This window comes from Juglans regia, chromosome 2 (genome assembly GCF_001411555.2).
Source record: "Juglans regia cultivar Chandler chromosome 2, Walnut 2.0, whole genome shotgun sequence".
Taxonomy (NCBI): Eukaryota; Viridiplantae; Streptophyta; class Magnoliopsida; order Fagales; family Juglandaceae; genus Juglans; species Juglans regia.
Window position 1 is genome coordinate 26156732 of NC_049902.1, and position 21175 is coordinate 26177906.

At 34.3% G+C, this 21175-nt stretch overlaps 1 protein-coding gene and 1 non-coding gene across 5 annotated transcripts; both read right to left on the bottom strand.

Moving 5' to 3' along the window:
* Nucleotides 1–5628: 5628 nt before the first annotated feature.
* LOC108998096 (inactive poly [ADP-ribose] polymerase RCD1-like) lies at nt 5629–19375 on the bottom strand. Of its 4 annotated transcripts, none has more exons than XM_035687414.1 (8): nt 19171–19375; nt 17381–17496; nt 15050–16308; nt 13055–13296; nt 12557–12657; nt 9523–9708; nt 9303–9398; nt 5629–6009 (listed from the first exon to the last, which is right to left on the bottom strand). In XM_035687414.1, the coding sequence occupies exons 3-8, from the start codon at nt 16189–16191 to the stop codon at nt 5959–5961; spliced, it is 1818 nt and encodes a 605-aa protein (XP_035543307.1). In that variant the 5' UTR covers nt 16192–16308; nt 17381–17496; nt 19171–19375; the 3' UTR covers nt 5629–5958. The 4 variants fall into 4 exon arrangements, with proteins under 4 accessions (XP_035543307.1, XP_035543308.1, XP_018830089.1 ...); XM_035687415.1 differs by having other exon boundaries at nt 17381–17490; nt 19171–19373; XM_018974544.1 differs by lacking the exon at nt 17381–17496 and having other exon boundaries at nt 19171–19373.
* Nucleotides 8166–8268, bottom strand: LOC118347791. The gene has a single exon (XR_004800938.1). It is a non-coding gene; the product is annotated as a U6 spliceosomal RNA (small nuclear RNA).
* Nucleotides 19376–21175: the final 1800 nt, after the last annotated feature.

Consider the following 21175-nt stretch of genomic DNA (forward strand, 5'->3'; position numbering starts at 1 on the left):
TTGGCCACATATGTTTAAGGATGCGTATAATTTTTGCAAAACTTGTGAGCCATGTCAAAAACTAGGCACAGTCACTAAGAGAAATATGATGCCTTTACAACCCATTTTGGTCATTGAGATTTTTGATTGTTAGGGGATTGATTTTATGGGGCCATTTCCATCTTCTTTTGGTTATTTGTATATCCTCGTGGCTGTTGATTATGTGTCTAAGTGGGTTGAAGCCATTCCATGTAAAATAAATGACCATAAGATTATGCTTAAGTTCTTGAAAGAAAAGATTTTTGCTAGATTTGGCATGCCTAGAGCTATCATTAGTGATAATGGAACCCATTTTTGCAACAAACCATTTGCTGCCCTCATGAAAAAATATGGTATACACCATAAGGTTTCCACTCCATATCACCCGCAAACGAATGGGCAAGCTGAATTAGCTAATAGGGAACTTAAGCACATCTTAAAAAAAAACAGTCAACCCCAACAGAAAAGATTGGTCTTTAAGGCTTACTGATGCACTTTGGGCTTATAGGACAGCCTTTAAAACCTCTCTTAACATGTCCCCTTATCGCTTGGTATATGGAAAGGCATGTCACCTTCCCGTTGAGCTTGAACATAAGGCATATTGGGCTGTTAAACAATTTAATTTTTCTATTGACCATGCTGGTTCTGTGAGAAAATTTCAGATTTCAGAATTGGATGAGCTTAGACGAGATGCATATGACAATTCTAAATTGTCAAAGGAACGCATGAAGATATTACATGACAAGCACATCCAAATAAAAAATTTTGAGCCCAATGTGCAAGTCTTACTTTACAATTCCCGCTTCCATCTATTTCCAGGCAAATTAAGATCGAGGTGGAGTGGGCCTTATGTAGTTAAGACTGTGTTTCCATATGGAGCTGTTGAGATTACTAATCCTCAAAATGGAAATACTTTCAAAGTTAATGGCCAACGACATAAACATTTTTTGGCAAAACTTTCACATGAGGATACTTCCATTCCTTTGGAAAATCCCACTTATTCTCATGGTCCTTAGCTCATTTTTGTTTTGTTTTAATTTTTTTTTTCTCTTTCTTTTCCTTTTATTTTTCTGCTTTTATTTGTTTCAGTTCTATGTTTTGTTCTTTCTTTTTCTTTTTCTTTAGTATATCTTTTCAGATTCAGCACTGTTTATTCTTTTATGGTTTCATTTTTACGTTCACAATCCTTTCAGCCATCTCAGGTATTTTCCTTCGGTCCTATTTTCTTTCATGCCTTGTTTTATTCATGATTTGCATTGAGGACACTGCCCATTTTTAGTTAGGGGGTAAGGAGAGCCTTCTACCATTAGTCTCTCAGGATTAATTATTGTGGAGTCTGAATTTTTGTTGCTACCAAGCTACTATTTTCACACTTCTCTACTTAAGATCAGATAGTTGCAGTTTTGGGCTACACTAATTCACATTGGTTAGTTTTAAGTTCGACACTTGACCTTATGATAGGTCTTAGCAACTCAAACTTGGGAAATTTACTTCAAAACTATTGATTGATGACCTTAATTGACACAAACAGATACTTTTTGTAGTTTGTTTGATGACAACCAGTGGTTTTTTCTAAGCAACTCAAGAACTACAATGAATCATATCTTAATGGCCTAGGAAAAGTGTGATACAAAAAAAAAAGAGTAGTTGTAAAAGTACATGAGAAAAGGGGCAGGCTAGAGATCATGCACAAAATAAAAAAATGGTGCAAGTACATTGGAAAAGGCTGCCTATCACCGGGATCTATAAAAAAAAAAAAAAAGGGTCTTTCAAAGAGTGATAGCGTGAAAGCCACTAATGTAATGGTTTTGAATTGGAGTGAATACCTTTTGGTTTTTCTTGAAAAAGTTGTTAGGGTGAAACTATTGTGAGAAATCTTGAAACTAACAAATGGAAATCTGTCACACACTTGGTGCACTCAAGATCTTCAGCTTAAGTACATTTCCCTTGTTTGAGCTCTTGAGAATTTTATAAGCTTTTGGTGTTAAACTAAAACCTGACTTGACTACATTCTTATGCCCAAGATTTCAATATGCTTGATCTTTTGTAGAGATTTTTGAGTTTAGTAGCTCACTCTTGGATCTTAAAATATTTTTATCGCATTATTTGCTAGAGACTAGCAAAAAGCTAGTTGGGGGGTGTGATAAAGTGTTAAAAATTACATGATTAAGTTGCTAAATAAATGATTTGTTTAACCAAAAAAATGAATTAAGCACTTAATTATATAGTAAAGTTTAATGCTTGACTCAATGTTCAATTCTATTTAATATCCCAAATTTTATTATGATATTTTACTAATGTTGCAGGGCATTGTGGGAAAGATGTTAAAAATATATGGGTATTATTGGAAGTACCCAATTAGCATGGCAGCAACAAAAGAAATACACAGCAGCTAGGGATTGGAAACAAAACAAAGAAAAGAAATGAAAGAGGGACGAGCGCACTGCAGAGAAATGGTGCAGGGCACTCGCGCGATGAAAGGACGGGCAGAAGGCGCATTGCAGAGGGAAGGCCTCACCTCAAAACGTAGGGACTGGAAGACGCACGGGTGGAGACCACTCACGCGAACCTGGACCACACGTCAAAACGCACGAAAATGGATGCGAAACGGCATGGTGCTGGGCTGAGATGAAACACACAGCTGAGAAGGCTTAGACGCAAAATAGAGTATAAAAAGAAAAAGAATTTTCGTGCGCCATCTCGTTCTTTTTAGTTTTCGTCGATTTTTTTTCTTCCGCATTTTTACTCTGAGACATTTTTTTCTTTTCGGATTTTATTTCCTTCGGCTGTTTCTTCTTCTTTGGTGGTTGGAATTTCAACTCCTTTTGAGATTACAGCATTTTTCTTTCCCTGCAATTTTCGTTCAGTGCAGTAGTTAAAGATGTTTAAATTTAATACTTTTGAATATTTTGTTAATCTAGAGATGATAGGCTAGATATTTAACTTAGGATTTAATGAGTAACTCATGACTATTTGGGAATGGATTTCTTCATTATTTAGTGCTTTTGATGATTAACTTGATGGATTATATTTCAATGTGCATCTAGAAAAGATTAGAGTTCTTTGTTCTTGGTTTAGATCAATTGTAGACGTAAAGGCACAATTGATACTTGAACAAGTAACATGACTTTGATGTTTTTCTTTCACTTTTCTATGATTGTCATATAATTTGTCAAGTAATTTTATTAGATTAAAAATTGTGGTACATTGCTATATTATCCGACCATGATTTCAAGGAATGAGAGAATGGTTGAGAGAAAATGAAAAGAGAAGTAAATTCATCACCAAATTAGTGGGCGAAAATTGCATCCCAAGTGTTTGTTTAATTGTTTCTTACAAGTTTAAGTTAACTTCCGCACGTTTTCTTTAAATCTCTTGATTTTTAGCAATTTTAGAAAAATAGATTCACTTTTATTTTTAACTTCACTCATGCGGGAACTTCCTAACAATTTCACTCTTAATTCATTCCACACTCCCTTAGTAAATAGCTCCATTTTGGTGTTGATATAGTTAGTGGTTAATTTCTAAAACTTATCTCTTTTCTTATTATTTTTGTTCATTGTTAGCTCATTTAGTTTACTATTTTTTTATCATTGCAAAATTTATTGTCACCACAAACGGTAATATGTTGTCTTGCGAATATGAAATGTTTGCTAAATTCTCATTGTCCCTGTGAATTCGATCTTGGGATTTACCCTTGTATTACTTTGACAGCTTCTACGCTTGGAAGTCAAAATTAAAAGCTGATCAAGAAGAAAGGTCAATGCAAGATGCATCTTTCCCATATAAAAGGAGAAGCAATATTTGTTAATTAGAGTCTCACTGTCAACCAACTTAGGAAGCAAAAAAGCTAGTATTTTTTTCTTTTTCTATGACCCTCGTTCTCTTAACTAAGGGTGGCAATACGTGACATGATCTGTAAACCCAACACAAACACGACACAAAATTAACAGATTTGAGTTTGATGTTAACAAGTTTAGATCAAAACGGGTTGACCCATTAAGATACAATTTATAAACGGGTCAACCTGGTTAAACACAAATCAACCCGTTTAGAATTGAGTTTAAAATTAAAATTTTATTATTGTTAAGTTGTAATATCGATATTTCTCAGTATGCTTATGTTTTTATTGTTGAGATTGTAACTTTAGACCTATGCTCATATTTGTTATTGCATGGTTTGTAATATTGGTTTTATTATATTTTAAAATTTGATAAATATTGATAAATATTTTTTAAGATATTGTGGTTATTAATAAATGAAATTTGAACTTTTATGTAAAATTATGTTAATCTGGTCAAATGAGTTATGTGTTCTAGTTCAGCCCATTTACATTAAACAAACGGGTTTAGGTTGTATCGTGCTAAAATATTTCTAATTAATATTAAACGGATAAAAACGAGTTAAACGACATGACTCGTTATCTAAATGGGTTGGATTAAGAGTTGAAAGTTTGACACGTTTGGTTTAACAAGTTGGGTTCAGGTTGACGATTGACCTATATAGTCAAATGTTCATGACTTTAACACAACACGAACACGATCTGAAAACACGATTTGACACCCTTAGGCATAACCAAAACAATACCTTGGAGAATGAAATAATCTTTTCTTTTTTTTCTTGAAAGTAAAGCGTTGTTCAAGAAAGGAAAAGGACCGAGTAGTTGCAAAGGTAAATGTCCCATATATATATATATATATATATATATATATTATATGAAACAGGGTAATCGTGGAGTTCGAAAAAGATAAAAGATAGAACTTTGAGAAAGAATCATTGAAAAAAACGGAAACCAAAGAAGGCATCGTGAAATTTTGCAAAACAATGAACGGACAAAGAATCATACCCGGATGCCATGGCAGTCCTTGTGGTAGGCGAGGGAGACAGAAAAATAGAGGGGCGCTGCCCCTGTAATCCAAATAGAGATATAAAGTTCTCTCTCAGCAAAGGCTTAAGTCATGGCACCTGACGTTGTAATCGTGACTTTAAAACGAAAAAAAGTGCTACGTTTACACAGTAAAATAAAAAATAAGATGAGTACAGTATAGTATATGGTTCGCAAAGTACTTACGAGGCACATGAACTCAATCCATTTCGGTTGTCGTGGCCAGCAGTCCAAGGAAAGGATATCTATCAGAGATCAACATCAATTTCTCCTGATTCCATGTAGACCAGCAACAAGGAAGCATGGTAGCATCTCCACAATCGAAATTTCCTCGTGAGGTCACAACCCATTCCATAGAAAGTTGCTCTTGAACATGGAAAACCACATTTAATCCACGCTTTAAAAAAACATAAGCAAGCCTAAAAATTCTTGTTACATGTCAAAAACAACAGCAAAGCAATGTTTTATTAAAATCCACGTGCTATGGCCTCTAATCCGTAGAAGATCCTATTTCCCAAAAGTAATGACAATCGGATATGCTTTTTTTTTGTCCGCTTGTCTTTAGTTTCCACATTATTTTTCACACCTGTAGCAAGGTAAAATGAAGGAAACTCCAACTCCAACTCCAAATGGTTAAAAATAGCGGATCCAAGTTTCTAGACCCTTGAACTTAAGATTTAACACCCGTAGAGTCTCACCAATAAAATATCGTGAGGTCGACAAAGGAAAGACAATAAGAACTCACTGAAATAATATTTAAAATATTGCTCGTTCAAACACAAGCATCAAAGTCTAGCAAAGTCAACGGACAAAGAAAAATTAAAACCCACAAGTACGGAGTAAATCCCATGTTCCAACTTCCACTTCATAAAATTAGATCACGAATAAATTTAAAAAAAAAAAAAAAAGTAAAACTACTAGCAGTTCTAATAATATTCACAACTTTGAAGTCGACGCATTTACAGCATGCAAAGTCCAAGATCTTAACTCCTCAAGCACCACCATATTCAAACGCTGAAATGTGCCACAGTTTATTAACGGCATCTCGAACCTTTTTATATGTTAGGCTTCGGCACTTCCGGATCAAATTTAGATTTCACTGGTACCTGCATCAGCCAGTAAGATTAAATTAAATTGGAATCACCCTCACGCAGTAGATTAAATTTAGATCCGTGTACCTTGAACTGTAACTCAAAGGCAGCATTTGAGACACGAAGAAAGTGCCGAAATGACCCAACACCTTAAATACCAAACAAACTTATCCTGTAAATATAGTCGTGCTTTGCTACTATACTGACAGAGAAAACCTTTCAACGACATTGATGCCAGGTCAATTCAATCATGTAGAATATACAAGGAGCACATCTATAAAAGATGACCCTAGGACAAGTCGAAACAGGCTCAGTGTACTTCCTGGGCAAATGGGATTTTATAAGGGGCAACCCTCATTGTGTGACCGCCTACAACCAGTCAGTTTCAAACGTCTCACCTAAGACTAGGATTATATTTTGCTAAGCATTCTACGTAAAATCATTTTAACTAACACTTTTGAGTAAGTCTATACAACTTCACAACATAAACCAACCGAGTTCAATTACACGAATGTAATTCTTTTAATGTCATAGCTAAAACATTTTTGATTGGATAAATTGTTGCGGTAAATCCCATCCTTGGGTTACATATTCCCCTCATACTTCAACTGCAAGCCAGAATAGCAACATTTACTATCATATACCTGCAGTCACTTTTTGTCTATTTCCAATATATGAAAAATTAACTCCATAATTTTGTGACCAGAATGGCTAGACTTTGTCGAAGCCCCATATTCTTGACTAAACTGGGACTACATTTACTAACACCCAATTAAATATAAATTCCAGTACAACCAGTGTTAGTAAAAGCAAGCTTAAGCGTAAAGTGCAAAGTGCCAAGGACTTTGCTTACCAAATGTGAAGTGCATTCACAAAAGCATGCTTTAAGCCTGCATTTTGTGTGAGCTTAATGCACAAAAAAACACGCATTTGTAATTTTTTAAAAAACATTTATGAATTTAACATTTCAAGACCTAGAAAATGATGTAAACTTCTTTTCTTAACGTACCATGGCACCTCGTCATATGTGATGTATAACCTTTGAACTCTGATATAAAAGTCCAGGTTGGCTTTCTAGATTGATTAATATTTGATGGCTTATGTTAGCATAAAGTCAATACCTGCAAATCTTGAGCTTTTATGGTCATGGCCTTTTTTGTTATATTTTGTTCCAACTATGTACTTTAATTCAATTATGGCTATTCAATATCTTTTTATGAGTGGCCATCAAGTGTCATATATGTATATACTATGTACAAGAGAATTTTATAGAATATGTTCAAGTAAAGTTCAGCCACCACATGAGAGGCCTAGTCTTAGGCCCATTTGAATGTTAGGCTGAGTTGAGATGAATTGAATTTTTTTATAAATAATAGTGAGTTGAGATATTGGAATGAGTTTTGTGAGGCCCACCTAAGATGAGTTTAAATGTGTTTGGATGTCAAAATGAATTTAGATGTATTTATGGAAAGTTAAAAAATGTTGTAGGTTCCGCGTGTAAAGAGATATTAAGCTGAAAAAGGTTGTGGGTCCCATATGTAAAGAGGTTTTGAGTTGAGTGATATTCAGTAATTTTAGAGTTGCATGTTTAGATGTTAGACTCAACTTAAAATTAGACTGAACTGAGTTGATCTCAATATGTTCCAAAATCCAAACAAGGCCATACCACCCCATGGGACTGTTCCACTTTTTTAAGTTTGATATTTTTAATTATAAAATATGTTTTACTTTTTATTATTATTATTTTAAAATAAATAAAATAATTATTATTTTTTAAAAAAAATATTAATTTAATTATTTTACAAAATTAAATTTGACACATTGCAATCTATGAAACTTATTAATTTTCGATTAACATAGATGGACAAAAATACCAAAAATACTGACAATCCTCTTTCTAATTAACTCATACTTGTAACGCCACAATGGAAGGCCCAAGTCACAAGATCTACACTCTAAAATAAATAGTCAATGATACAATTAGAGCTACAATAGAACATTATAAAGAGCAAGAACTTCTCTTTCTAAAGTTATGTGAGATCTCATACACCACATACTCTAATCACTAATCAAAATGGGATAACACAAACTTTCCCTTATATTCCTGACGATCTAGTCTGGCCAGTCCGTCGTAGGTGACACGACTCAAGTCCCACATTTCTAGTTAGAATATGCTCTAATACCATTTCTCAATTTGTGCATGTAATCCTTGTGCAGAGCTCATGCTAATCTTCTCCATATCGTTCCAATTTTATCAGATGTCCCTGAATGGACATTTTAAAATTAGAAAGAATAAGAACTTTTCATTTCCAAGCAATGTGTTCTACCATTGCTTGAGAAGGAAAAACTCTTGCTCTTTATAATGTTCCAACGGAACTCTAATTGTATAATCAACCAATTCTTTTGGAGTATAAGTCATGTGACTTGGACCTTCCATTGAGGCGTTACAAATAGCAAAAACTTATCATTCCCAAACAATGTGAGATTTCATACACCGTCTACCTTTATCACTTGTCAGAATGGGATATTCACAATACTAAGGGTGGTTATTTCTAAAAAAATTACAAGATCGAAACCTAAGTACCCCATGACAAAAGGGTGTATGACCAAAATTCCCCTAGTTAAATATATATTAATTTTATTATTTAATTGGATGCAGCTACTTAGCCCCGTGGATTTGCCCCCTCAAAATTACCACTAGTGCAAATTGTACTTTTTTTTTTCATTTTCTTTGAGGGGGCAAATCCTCGAGACTAAGTATCATTTCCTATTTAATTTTAATGTTGCATAATACTCTAAACAAATTGAGTGAATTCTGACTGCTAAATATATTATGATCCTGTTTTTAAACCTTTTTATTGTATTTTGTAAATAAATACATCAATTTTAAAATTATGCGCTTTACTCAATCAGCCGCGTTTGTTCTCTGCGACTAAGCTCTAGACCATGTTTGCGCTTAGTGTGCCTAGCGTTTTCACCAACGCTGGGTACAACCATTCTCAAAACCAAAATGAACCTACAACCACCACCAAAAAGTACTAGCAGCTGACCTAGCAGGATAATAAAAATCAAAACAAATAAATTTGCCACTGAATAAATGATTAGAACGTTTCTTTTCTTTTTTTGATAAGTTAAATGATTAGAACATTTCCACAACTGTAAATATAAACATTTCTACACTCCACTTCATAGCAGCACGCACTTTTGATGCATGTAATGAAATTACTCCTTGCAATAAGTTACCACCGACAGCCCAAGAGCACAAAGAACTTTTCACACCAACTAATCTTCAGAACAATGAATCATACCTTGCATTGAAGATTTGTGATTGTAGACCTTAACAAAGTATCTCCGACTGTCAATCTCAACCTTCTGATAAATTCATCCCGTTCTATATTTTTTGCCTGATAAATATCCAAAAAGAAAATTATATAGGAAGAATAAAAAACAATTCAATCAAGAACAAAATATTGGGAGGTATAGGGTTGGGCGGGGGTAGTTAAGCAAAACAGAAAATACAAAACATACCCTGAACAAGCGATAATGCATATTAATTTCTTCCATAGCCTTGGGAGAAACTTTATTTGAGATAGCATCAAATAACATGGGAAAAGGCATCCAAGCAGATTTAGGAGCTCTAGTGCTGCTTGAGCCTAGGCTAGCAGCTTTCCCCTCAGATCTCCCAGAATCTGAAATTGGTTGACTTATGCTCTCCTAAAAGAGAACAAATTTAAATGTTCAAAACAGTTCTTGACATCTGTGCAAACAATCGTAACCACCAAGAAAACAACTCCATCATGAAGTTTGTGACTGCAAGCAAAGATGATTGGGTTCTCTAATAATGGTTGAAAGAATCAGAATGCATGCACTCTCCAATTTAATCAAAAGTGCACGCTCCAAATATATATCTGATTTTGACAACATATATATATATATATATGTAATATTAAAAGTAGGTGCATGCTACAATTATTAGGATACTAGAATAAAAAGAAAACGCATCTGGCCACCAATATGAATGACAGCCATAACAATAAAGAAACCAAAATAAGTTCTGGAAGGAACTATAATCAAAGGGACTCCAATAGTACAACACAACTTTTAATCAAACAACTGCTCGAATCTGAAAACCTCAACCGAATAATAAATGAATAAAGAATAGTCGAAAGTAATAATTAAAGAAACATATACTTTATAATCAGCCAAGAAGAGAGAACAGCTAGCAATGAACAGCCCATATGTAGGGCTGGGTAGCGAGGGCCTGCTATGTGGCCAGCATGCCAATCCTACCTGGCCCGTATGGCAATGTGCCTGCCCGCACCCGTTATCCCGGGCTGAGTTTTAAAAATTTAATGGGCGGGCAGCCCCACCCATTTGCCTGGCATACCCTCATGTAAACAAAGAAAACCCTACCATTTTTATTTCCTTCTCCATTGTTCTACTGGAGATTGTTTTTAAAATCTGAACGTAATTGTTGCAGATCTTTTGATATATGCGAATCTGTATGTTTCTTTGAATTTTTTTCTTGCATATTTCATGTTGGGCAGATTTATGGGTGGTAACAAAGGAAAATCAGCCCACCAGTTCAACAGATACGGGCAGGCAGGGGCTGGGATCAGGGTTGCAGGGGCAATATTTTAAATTCCGTTCCAGTAGTCATTCCAATTAAAACACTGGAACAGAATATTTTGATATATATGCATTCCGGTGTACCGTTTCGGGATTAGCTATATATATTTATATATATTTAAACATATAAACTGATAATTAGTAAAATAAAGACATATATGTGTGTATCATGTATGTAATTGTGTGTGTCCATATATAGATATGGAAGAATTGACAATTTATAAAATCATAAACTTGAGTTGACAAAAAAGAACAAAGAAAAAAAATAAAAGAGCCAAAAAATTATTAAAAGTAAAGAGATTTAAAAAGAAAGAGTGATCGGACATATTTAAAGTTAATAAAAATAAAAATAATATAAATGATTTTTAGATTACATGAATACCATCTAGATTAAAAATTTAAAAAAAATGACATCCAAACTCAAAAAAATTGCAAATTTTCCATTAAAACAGTTCGGAATGGAATGCAGTCCGAAATTTACCAAAATGGGCCGAAATTTGGAATGGAACGGAATTAAGATGTATAGTATACGAAAAAATTTTCTCATCAGCCACTATTCACACCCCACCCCCCACACCCTATGAAAAAAGAAAATAAAGTGTGGGATGTGGGAGTGAATAGTGGCTGATGAGTAAAATTTCTCATAGTATAACCAGGTACTACCTCGAAACGGAAAATCCTGGCCACGGAACGGAATTCTATGGGCAAGGGGCATATTGCCACCCTGCCTAGGTGGGGACGGGATTCGGGTAGCTACCCGCCCCATTATAATAGGGTAGGTAGCCGCCCTAGGACCATATGTGCAAATATCCAGCCAACATTGCAAATAAATGAGTATGATTCTTCTTCTCTCTTTTTTTTTTTTTTTTTTTTGGTCATTTCATCCATTTACATTGGTCCATAGGGTACAATTTTAAAGAAAAAAAATATTCGGAGGGGATCCCATGAATACCATCTAGATTAAAAATTTACAAAAATGACATCCAAACTCAAAAAAATTTGAAATTTTCTATTAAAACGGTTCGAAATGTAATGCAGTCTGAAATTTACCAGAATGGGCCAAAATTTGAAATGGAACGGAATGAGGATGTATAGTATACGAAAAATTCTTCTCATCAGCCACTATTCACTACCCCACACCCTATGAAAAAAAAAAAAAAGTTGTAGTGGTGGGATGTGGGAGTGAATAGTGGCTGATGAGTAAAATTACTCAGTATACCAAGTACTACACCGAAACGGAAAATCCTGGCCACAGAACGGAATTCAAAACTATGGGCAAGGGGCATATTGCCACCCTGCCTAGGTGGGACGGGGTTCGGGTTCAGGTAGTTACCTGCCCCATTATAATAGGGTAGGTAACAGCCCTAGGACCATATGTGCAAATATCCAGCCAACATTGCAAATAAATGAGTATGATTCTTCTTTTCTCCTTTTTTTTTGGTCATTTCATCCATTTGCATTGGTCCATAGGGTACAATTTTAAAGAAAAAAAATTTGTATGTATGTACCATATTCGGAGGGGATCCCACCCAACTTCTTGCTAACTTATTGAAAGGAAATGTTGACATGGCATTCACCACACGAACACCAGATGCATAAGCGTGTCAAAAAAACCAAGGAAGAAGCCTTTTAAAAAATGCTCTGATTGCCATGTCCAAAAAATCCTCAAAACTAGAAAATAACTGTTAAAAAAAACTATAATTAAAATAAATATAATTTGAAAATCAGCTAAATTTTAAAAAGAACACTTACAATTTTTTTAAAAAAATCAAACCTTAAAAATTAAAGGGGAAAAACTTTAATGTTGGCCTTGGATTTTTTATGCATCCTTATTGCAAATTCTTGAAAAATGCATCTAACAACATTAATAAAAAGAAAAAGGAAATCAAGAATACATGAATTCAAGCACCATATAATAATTTAAGATGCTTACTATATCAACAGGAGAAGACTCTAAACGTTGGCCCTGAGGTATCTGAAAAGATGTAGTAATCCCTGAAACATCGTGCTTAGTCTCATTTCCAACCAAAGGCCCTGTAGGGAACAACATATGGTACCAAATGCTCAAGTTTTCGAAAAACTCCTAGAAAAAAAATCCATGTAATCCATACAGCATCCGCCGAAGACACAGCTGGCCATCTCACTGGACAGTAGTTGCAGTGATGAATCATCTCTTGAATGTATCAAAACCCAACCAAGAGAAGATATCTATGATCCATGGCTGAAGCCTGTTTCTTAAAATACTTCTAAAGATTCTCCATAAAAGTTTGAAACAGAAACGGGGCAATTGATCACTAGTTTATTTCTGATAAATGAAGAACTAGCATGAATATCAAATTGTAAAATGTGAGAACACAAGTTTTAATGCAATTTCATGGAAAAATGAGATAACCATGAAACAAAAGAGCGCACGAAAGGAGTGATATTTCACCTTCAGCTTTGGAAGAGATCTTGAAACGGACAACAAATTCTGGGTAGATGTGAGTATTCATATTCATAGTCCAGATTATATAAAATCGCGGATTTTCAAGATCATCCACTCCACTGTCATAGTCCTTGCAACTGGGACGGTATTGTCTAGTGCCAGGACAAACAGCCTCCATATTTCCCATTATCACTCGACAAAAAAACATGTGTCGTACCCCGTTTTCGTCAACATCACAATGACTTGCACTGTAATTAAATAAAATGTTCAATCCTTGTCTAACGACTAATAAACTCAAATGTAAACTGTAACATGATAATGTGGACAATGACCACAGAGAAGCATTTTTCATTGTTTGGAACTAGTAAGATGAAATAATTTTTTTTAACCAGTAAACACAGTTTTATTAATACAGGACAATAAGACGAAATAATAACCACCCACAATGATGCATCCCAAACATTTCTCTAGGAAAATCGTGTAGTTTATTCACTTTGCAAAGACAATAGATGATTTTTTAGCGGTCCCAAAATAGATGAAAGTTTAAAAAAAAAAAAGAATGCATTTATCCTTTTAACTTCCCATATGACATTTTAATTTGGACCCGCCTTTATCAAATTGGTTTTTTTTTTTTTTCAAAATACATCCTTCTTGTTTCTGGTTCATCTAAGGGCATGTTTGGAGGCTTAAAGTATCTCAAGATTTTGTGAATAGTAATAAAATGTAGGTTTGAACCAAGTTCAAATCGGGACCGAATCGGCCGACGTCGGTTTTCTTACTTTGTTGCCGGCAGCCAACCGGTTCCCTGTAGGTGTCGGCCGGTGTGGTCGGTTTTTGTACAGCCCTAATAACCCTGAGGGTTGTGGTGCCGTTTCGACGTAAGGCTTAATAACCCCGCCCCCTCCCCTCCCTCTTCTTCTTCTTTCTTCAAAATTCCTCTCCTCTCTCACACGTAGCGCCACAACCCTCCGCGCCCCTCCTCCTTCACAGTGCCACCGACGGGGGAAACCAAAGAATCGAACCAGAATCATGCCAACACCGAGGCTGCCATTTTGCTCACCCTAATCAGCCAGTTCGGCCAGTTCTAACATCTATAAAACACGTCAGTGCAGCGTCGGTTTTGGACTGAAACCGCACCGACGATGTTGGTTTTCACCCCTAGTGAAATGGTTTGAAAGACAATGTTTTATTGGTTTGAGAAATGAGAAAAAATTGAATAAAAATATTCTTTCAAATAAGTATTGTATTAGAGATTGTGAAAGTAAATAGATAAAAGTTAAAAAGTTGTTTAAATATAATTGTTTTAATAATATTTTTGTTTTTAAGTTTGTAAAAGTTGTACCGATTTTTGTGTTTGAGTAATGATTAGGTGAAAAGTTTAAAATTTGAAATAGGGAAGTACTTTGTGTTTAAGTGATGTTTGGGAATGAAGGTATAAGAAATTTTGGGAGTGTAATTTAAAAGAGTCTTTTTCCCCTTTAACAAAATGCTTCTTTCATAACCTTTCATCGGCTAAGGGACGTAAAGAATAATGATAGCTTCGATAAATGATGGATGATAATGAGAGTCATGAGATGAATTTTTTTATCCTCAAAGCAACAGAGTTAAGCCAAAGAGCAAAGAGGAGCACAAAAAATGAATAGTCCAACAAACACAAGAGTTATTATAGCACCTTGCTACTGATAGTTAGTGGGTATCAACAACCAGGTCCAAGTCCTAGAGTGGCAATTGACTCATTAGTCAAAGAAAAACCAACGTAACATGAAGGAACGCGAAAATTATTTATTTCTTTATTTTTAAAGGATAAGAATACGAGCACTGCCAGAAAAAGAGGTGTTCAGTTGTATATGAAAAAGAAAAGGGATAACACTCCTATAGGTCGCAGAAAATGCTCAAATTCTCCTTTTATGGAACAAAGTTCCCCTCATTTTTTGCAGACAATACAAAACCAAACATTTCAATTGTAGATTTTAATTAATAGAATGAAAAAAAAATCCCGACCTGATGTGAGAGCTGTTGGCAGCTGAGAGATGAACACCAATGCCATACATGGACTTAATTGTGGAAGGTCCACAATGTCCAAGCCCATATGTCATTACTGTAGGAAGCTCCGCTTTAGAAGAAGCAATCCAAGCATATCGAACATTCGCATCCCCACGACACTTTCTGGTTAGTTCTACCTGTGTCTGGAAAAGCTCAAAGCGAGCTTGCGTCAAAGCACTTGAGCAATAGCTTATCTCAACAATTTCAGCACCCCCAAAAGCACTAATACCCTTAACAAACATCTTCTGAACAGCATTAGGATCATATTCTGCATTTTCAGATTCAGGCATGGAGACCAAATCTATATTCATCTGTTTATTTTCCTGAGCAGCTTCATCATGTTTTGCATCAGGTTCAAAATTGCAACTATCTTCGGCATGTACATTGTGGTGATTGCTTGCAGGTTTATGATTGATTTGAATCTGCTTAGCTAGGGAATTTGACTCCCCACTACATTCCTTCAATGCAGATTCCTCCACTCCATTTATTTCAATTTCCAGCAGCAGCTTGATCCCATGAGACCCAGAAGGCTCCTCAACCCCAGGATTTTGATATTTCCCACTTTTAGGTTGATGGAAATCAAAAAGTTCGTCATCATCTGCAAAAATTTCTGGAAAGAAGCAGCTACCTGCTTCATCGATCCAAGCAATTGGTTTCTGTAAACCTGTTTTCAAGTCCATTTGAAACATATGCAAAAAATCAAGGACAAAACGATGGCCATTTAACTCAATCTCCATAGTAGCCTTCTTTACCTGGAAAACTTCCCTGACCATATCAACAATACCCTGGGGAAAATCAATCCATTCGCCATTCTGATATAACATTAGACGCTTTGGTGTCTCAGTTTTCACATAATTTGAATAATATTTGAGTAAAGATCTCCCAAATTTAGACCCATAACTCATGTGCTTGCTTTTGCAACCATCCAATTTCCTTCGCTTGCCAGGCTTATCTTGCAACCAATGCAAAGTGGGCAACTGGGGTAACATTTGTTGGTTAACTCCATTCAAATATGAAGTAAACTTGCTTGCCCGCTTTCTTTTTGAGTCAAGCAAAACTTTCCGAATTCTATCCGATGCCTTTACGATTTTTGCTTCCATTTATATCTACTTGACCAATATCTATCCACAATTCTAAATCTAAAAGCTCAACTATACAAGAAAAGTACAACTCTAGCTCTATCTATTCTTGCAAAAACTGCACCATTATGGCAAACCCTGGAAAGTAGAACTGTGATCACATATAGAATCATGTTTTTAAAATTTAAAAAAAAAAAAAAAAAACGACATACAAATGAATGCCAACATAAACCAACTACATGGACTATATCACCAAGAAAAATACTAGAGGATCTGTAAATCAATGGCACTTCCAATAAATACACCTGAAATCAAAAGACACAGGACAAGTGTGTGCTCACAGAGAGGCCTTGGTACAGTGGCTCTGAATTAATGGTGCTACATCAACAAGGGAAGCAAGGGGGGTGGAGTGTTATGGGAAGTGCAGTGATCTGGAGGTGGCAGAAGCACGAAGTGTGAGCATTGAGCAACTTTCTGGGTGTAGATTTTTTTAAATAACAACTAAAACCATTTCCAAGTTACAGATTAGTTGTTCATCAAAAACTGCAAAATGCAGTCATCTAGAACAAGTTTGAAGCAAGCCCAATTTGCTCCACTACCAGTGCAACGTGATTCAAAATTCAATTTATCAACAACTACTCTTCAAGCCCCAAAAGTTTTTCTTTGCATGGTTGTATTTTGAGATAAATACTATGCCACAAACAACCATATAGAAGTAAAGAACTTCCCACAACATTGTTGCCAAGTCCAGTCAACCGAAGACAGTGCATTTTTTCCCAGCAAAACCTCCCGTTCATAAGAAGAGGGAAAAATTTATAAACAGCAAAACACAAGCATAGCACATTCCTCCAGCCATAAATTATGTTCAGATTATGAAAAGACATCTTATTCCAATGCACTAGAACTATGGAATGTGTGGTCTCATTAAAGGTTTCTTCACATTACATAAATAGGATATTCCTGCTTGAGTAATATTGTCCAGGCTACATGTAATTTTCCCAGCCAGTATGAAAAGTAAAAATTTTTGTAAGTGGTATTTTTATGATAATTTCTTTTTTTAAGTAATATAGAAAGTAAATATAAACCCAAAGTGATTACCAACCACAACTAAGAATGGTACGAAGATGGAAAAATCACGATAGCATGAACAACAAGCTCTTATATAGAGATCATGCACAACTTTAATATTGGCCGCAGGAACAATGCATACCTAGCACTTGTGTTAGCATTCATGATGTACATGTTCCTCTTCTCCGATACCTCAACGAAACTCAACGAAGAAAAGCCCCTTTCCTATTTACTCTAAAGCTTGAACCAGATCTGCTCCTAAGAAAAGTATCCATCCAATAACAAGTATCAAAAACCTAAATCCCAATACAAATGAACAATTTAAGGGACTAGAGATTATACCACATTTGAATATTTTTTTGACACGGAATTGAAAATTTTTTTAAAATATGAAAAAGGCATAAGCCCAAGTATACTTTTTAATAGGTAATTGAAATTTTTATTGAATAGCGCAAAGCTTAGCCGGAGCAGCCCAAGTACACTCAAAGTATACAAGAGGAACACCTAAATAGATATAGAAAAAGGGACACCGCGAAATTGAAGACCACTGTCTCATTTTCCATCAATTTCTCAACAAAAAAGGCCGATGTGGGCTATAGCGGCATGTTGTACAAAAAACAAAAGAAAAAAAATAAAATTTTAAAAAGAACATTAAAGCATAAAGAAAATAAATTTTAAAAAAGAGGGAAATCCCCCCCCCCACCCCCTCAATGGGTGGTGGATGGGGGGTTCCCCATTCATCATCCATTGCACAAGAGGGATTCCCACTCACAGGCAGTGAAGGGGAAGGAAATTCTCCAAGATCCCTACTCGCACCCAATGGAGAGGAAGTTCCCCAAGACTGTACTCAGCCATGGGAGCTATTCGTGTGGGGCTGGTGTCAGTCGAGGAGGGCTTTCCATCTTTTTCTATTTTACAGATTTTTAAAAATTTTATTTTGTATCATTTTTGCTGTGAAAAAAATTTACATGTCAGCCTGTCAACAGAGAGAGATTTTAAACTTCATATGTGATAAAACTCGGGTCTTAACTTTTCCAAATTGAAAACTCGGTTTCTAAAGTCAAAAACAAAAGGGCAGAGGGTTGTCATCATAATTTCACTAAAACAATAATTTCATTTCTCAGACATTAAATGAAAAACATGAAACTACAAAATTTATACAAAACCAATTTTTACTTCAAATAGAAAACAAGAATTTGGCAGCAAAAATGTTGATTATTTCCCAAAACAGGGACCAGCGGAACTCAAACGACCAGCGTGCAAAAAATGGACACCTTTAAAAAAATGGGATCCACCATAAAAAAGTAATTTTTTTCGGATAAGATCTACTTTATTTTCAAAGACTTGCACCGAGCTTGTACCTCCTCAGCATTATCTAGCTTTAAGCTACAAGAGCAGAGGACTGCAAGATGTAAAATTCAACTCGCTTACTTTTCATTAAGTTTCTAAGCAGCCAAACAACAAGAATTTACCGATAAAAATTTCAAAATTTGTATTCCCTTTGCTTAATAAAAAAAACTCCCATTTAAATTAATACGCCAAACGAAAATTCATGTATAAAGATCAAAGAATGAATTGATCTACAAACATGCATATGCTTAAGTGAAACGCACTAGTTTTTAAATCAGAATTTTTGTGCCAAAAACACAAACACAAAACTTTTAAAAGAATTACCAAGATCTCAACGAGAAGTTCTGAACCGACACAAGTTTTTTTAAAAAAATTGAGTATAAAACTTCGATTCAGCCAGATCCGGCTCCGATCTGTCCGGTTTGAGCCCAAAATTAGACTCCGGAAACAAAGAGCATACAGATCAAACATGAATAACAGAGCCAGATCCTTCACAACAGAAACAAAAGTAGTTCAACAGAGTTAAAAACACCTAGAAATAACGATAAGGGCAGAGAAAAACAAAACAAAGAAAGAAATTACCTACGATAGATGAAAAGTTAGTCAGGGTTTGATTTTTTCAGGAGAAGGGTTCGGAGGCGGAGAATGAAAACCCTAACTCAAGGAAACGGAAGGCGATCGGATTGATACGACACCGTATAATAGAAAGGGGACTGACTCCCAGCCTTTAAAAAGAAGATGTTTTTGGCCGCTCCCTATCTCTTTCTCTTTTGCTTGGCCGAAACGCAAGCTCTCGCCCACTCACGAAGATTCAGATATATTGTATTAGATTTTAGGAAGGTAATTTTTATTCAAAAAGTAGATCTCACGTTTCACCTTAAATCACGTTAATTCATAAATTTAATAAAATTATTGAAAATAATAAATTATATTTAAAATATAAGTTAAAAATAATATGACTAGAGATTTTAGAAATGCTATTATTCCGCGTTAGTTGTATAGTTCGTTTTGTTCAATTGATATAGTAGCACAAACATAAAAATGATAGAAAATCAAGGATTTCTATCTTCCTTCCTTTTTCATATGTTATTTAATTTTGAATATATTTTCTTTTCTTTTTTTAATAAATTACGTGATATCATGTCAACCGAATAAATTGATTGTTTAAGACAAAATTTAAATACAAAAAATATCTCATAATAAATAATTTAATCTTTTTAAATTTTAAAATAATAATAATATTAAAAATAATATTTTATTTAATTTTTAATTTATTTCTTTTCAACTCACTATTCAATCCTTATGCTATCGTGACTGAAATTGATTGGTAAGTGGGAATTGGTTGGCTGATGGCATTTTATTGGTAGGAGATGAGTGATCAGGAGCGAGGAATAGTTTATATCCCATTAAAAAAATAAGTAATATTATATACAAGTTTTAAATAAATAAATTTTATATAAATTATAATTTTATTAATAAAAAATAATTTTTTATATTTTTTTAAAATAAGATCTATTTTTTCATAAGAATTTACATAAATTATCTATTTAAAATTTATACAAATCATTTATCTAAAAAAATCTGTGTAATTATTTAGGGATGAGTTAGGGCCCACGTTGTATAATTTGTCTTTAAGCCTAGGGGAAATTTCCTATTCTCTTTCTTTGTCATGTGTTGAATAGAAATCTTCAATAATTTAGTTCGTTCGTACGTTTATGTATTTATTTAAATGTATATAGTCCACGCGATAAATTAAGGATTCGCAGGATATCTCAGCTCATCTCAACTCATCTCACTACTATTTAACAATTTTAACTCACAAATCTTACTACTATTCACAACTCATCTCATTACTATTCACAATATATCTCAACTCATCTCAAGTCATCTTCGAATCCAAACGTCTCCTAAATTATTCCAAGTGCATTTGTAAAAAATTCTTTATCAAAAGGCTTGTGCAATTTCAAAATTAGTTGGAATATTATTATCAGACGTCAATATTGATAAAATTATAAATTGATATAATTTGATATGATATTTTGAATTTAAAATTATTTTTATTATAAAATAAATTTAACATATTATATAAAATATATTAATTTATAAATTTATTTTTGTGAAAATAATATTATTCTTTGTAATAAGAATAATGCTACATATAATCGTAGAATGTACAAATATCGTGCAGTCATTTTGAAAAAGAGTAGAATCTATTATTAAAAAATTAATTTATTTTTATTTTAAAATGATTGTATAGCATTTATATATTCACGATTGTAAATATCATTTCTATTATAATAAATCTCAATTTTTTTTAAAAAGAAATACATAAAGTTTTCGCACTTGTATATAATATTGTCAAGAAAATCAAAGAAGACTATTTAAAGATAGGTGACGGTCTTTTCTTGCACAGCAATTCAGCGAAATCGAGAGGAAAAAGAATAAAAAAATGAAAGGGATTGTTTAGAATCATTAAAGCCAATTGAAAGGTGTTAAAGCCAAGAATAATTGGCCACGCCATATGAATACGCCCAACAACTATGACCTTATGCAATTGGCCCAAATAATTCATGCCAAGAAAAAATAA

Coding starts and splice junctions, on each gene's coding strand:
- LOC108998096 (XM_035687414.1), bottom strand. CDS start 16,191: ATGGAAGCAAAAATCGTAAAGGCATCGGATAGAATTCGGAAAGTTTTG. Junction 13,297..15,049: donor GCCAACAGCTCTCACATCAG/GTCGGGATTTTT, acceptor ATTTAATTACAG/TGCAAGTCATTGTGATGTTG. Junction 9,709..12,556: donor AGTCTTCTCCTGTTGATATA/GTAAGCATCTTA, acceptor GTTCTCTTTTAG/GAGAGCATAAGTCAACCAAT.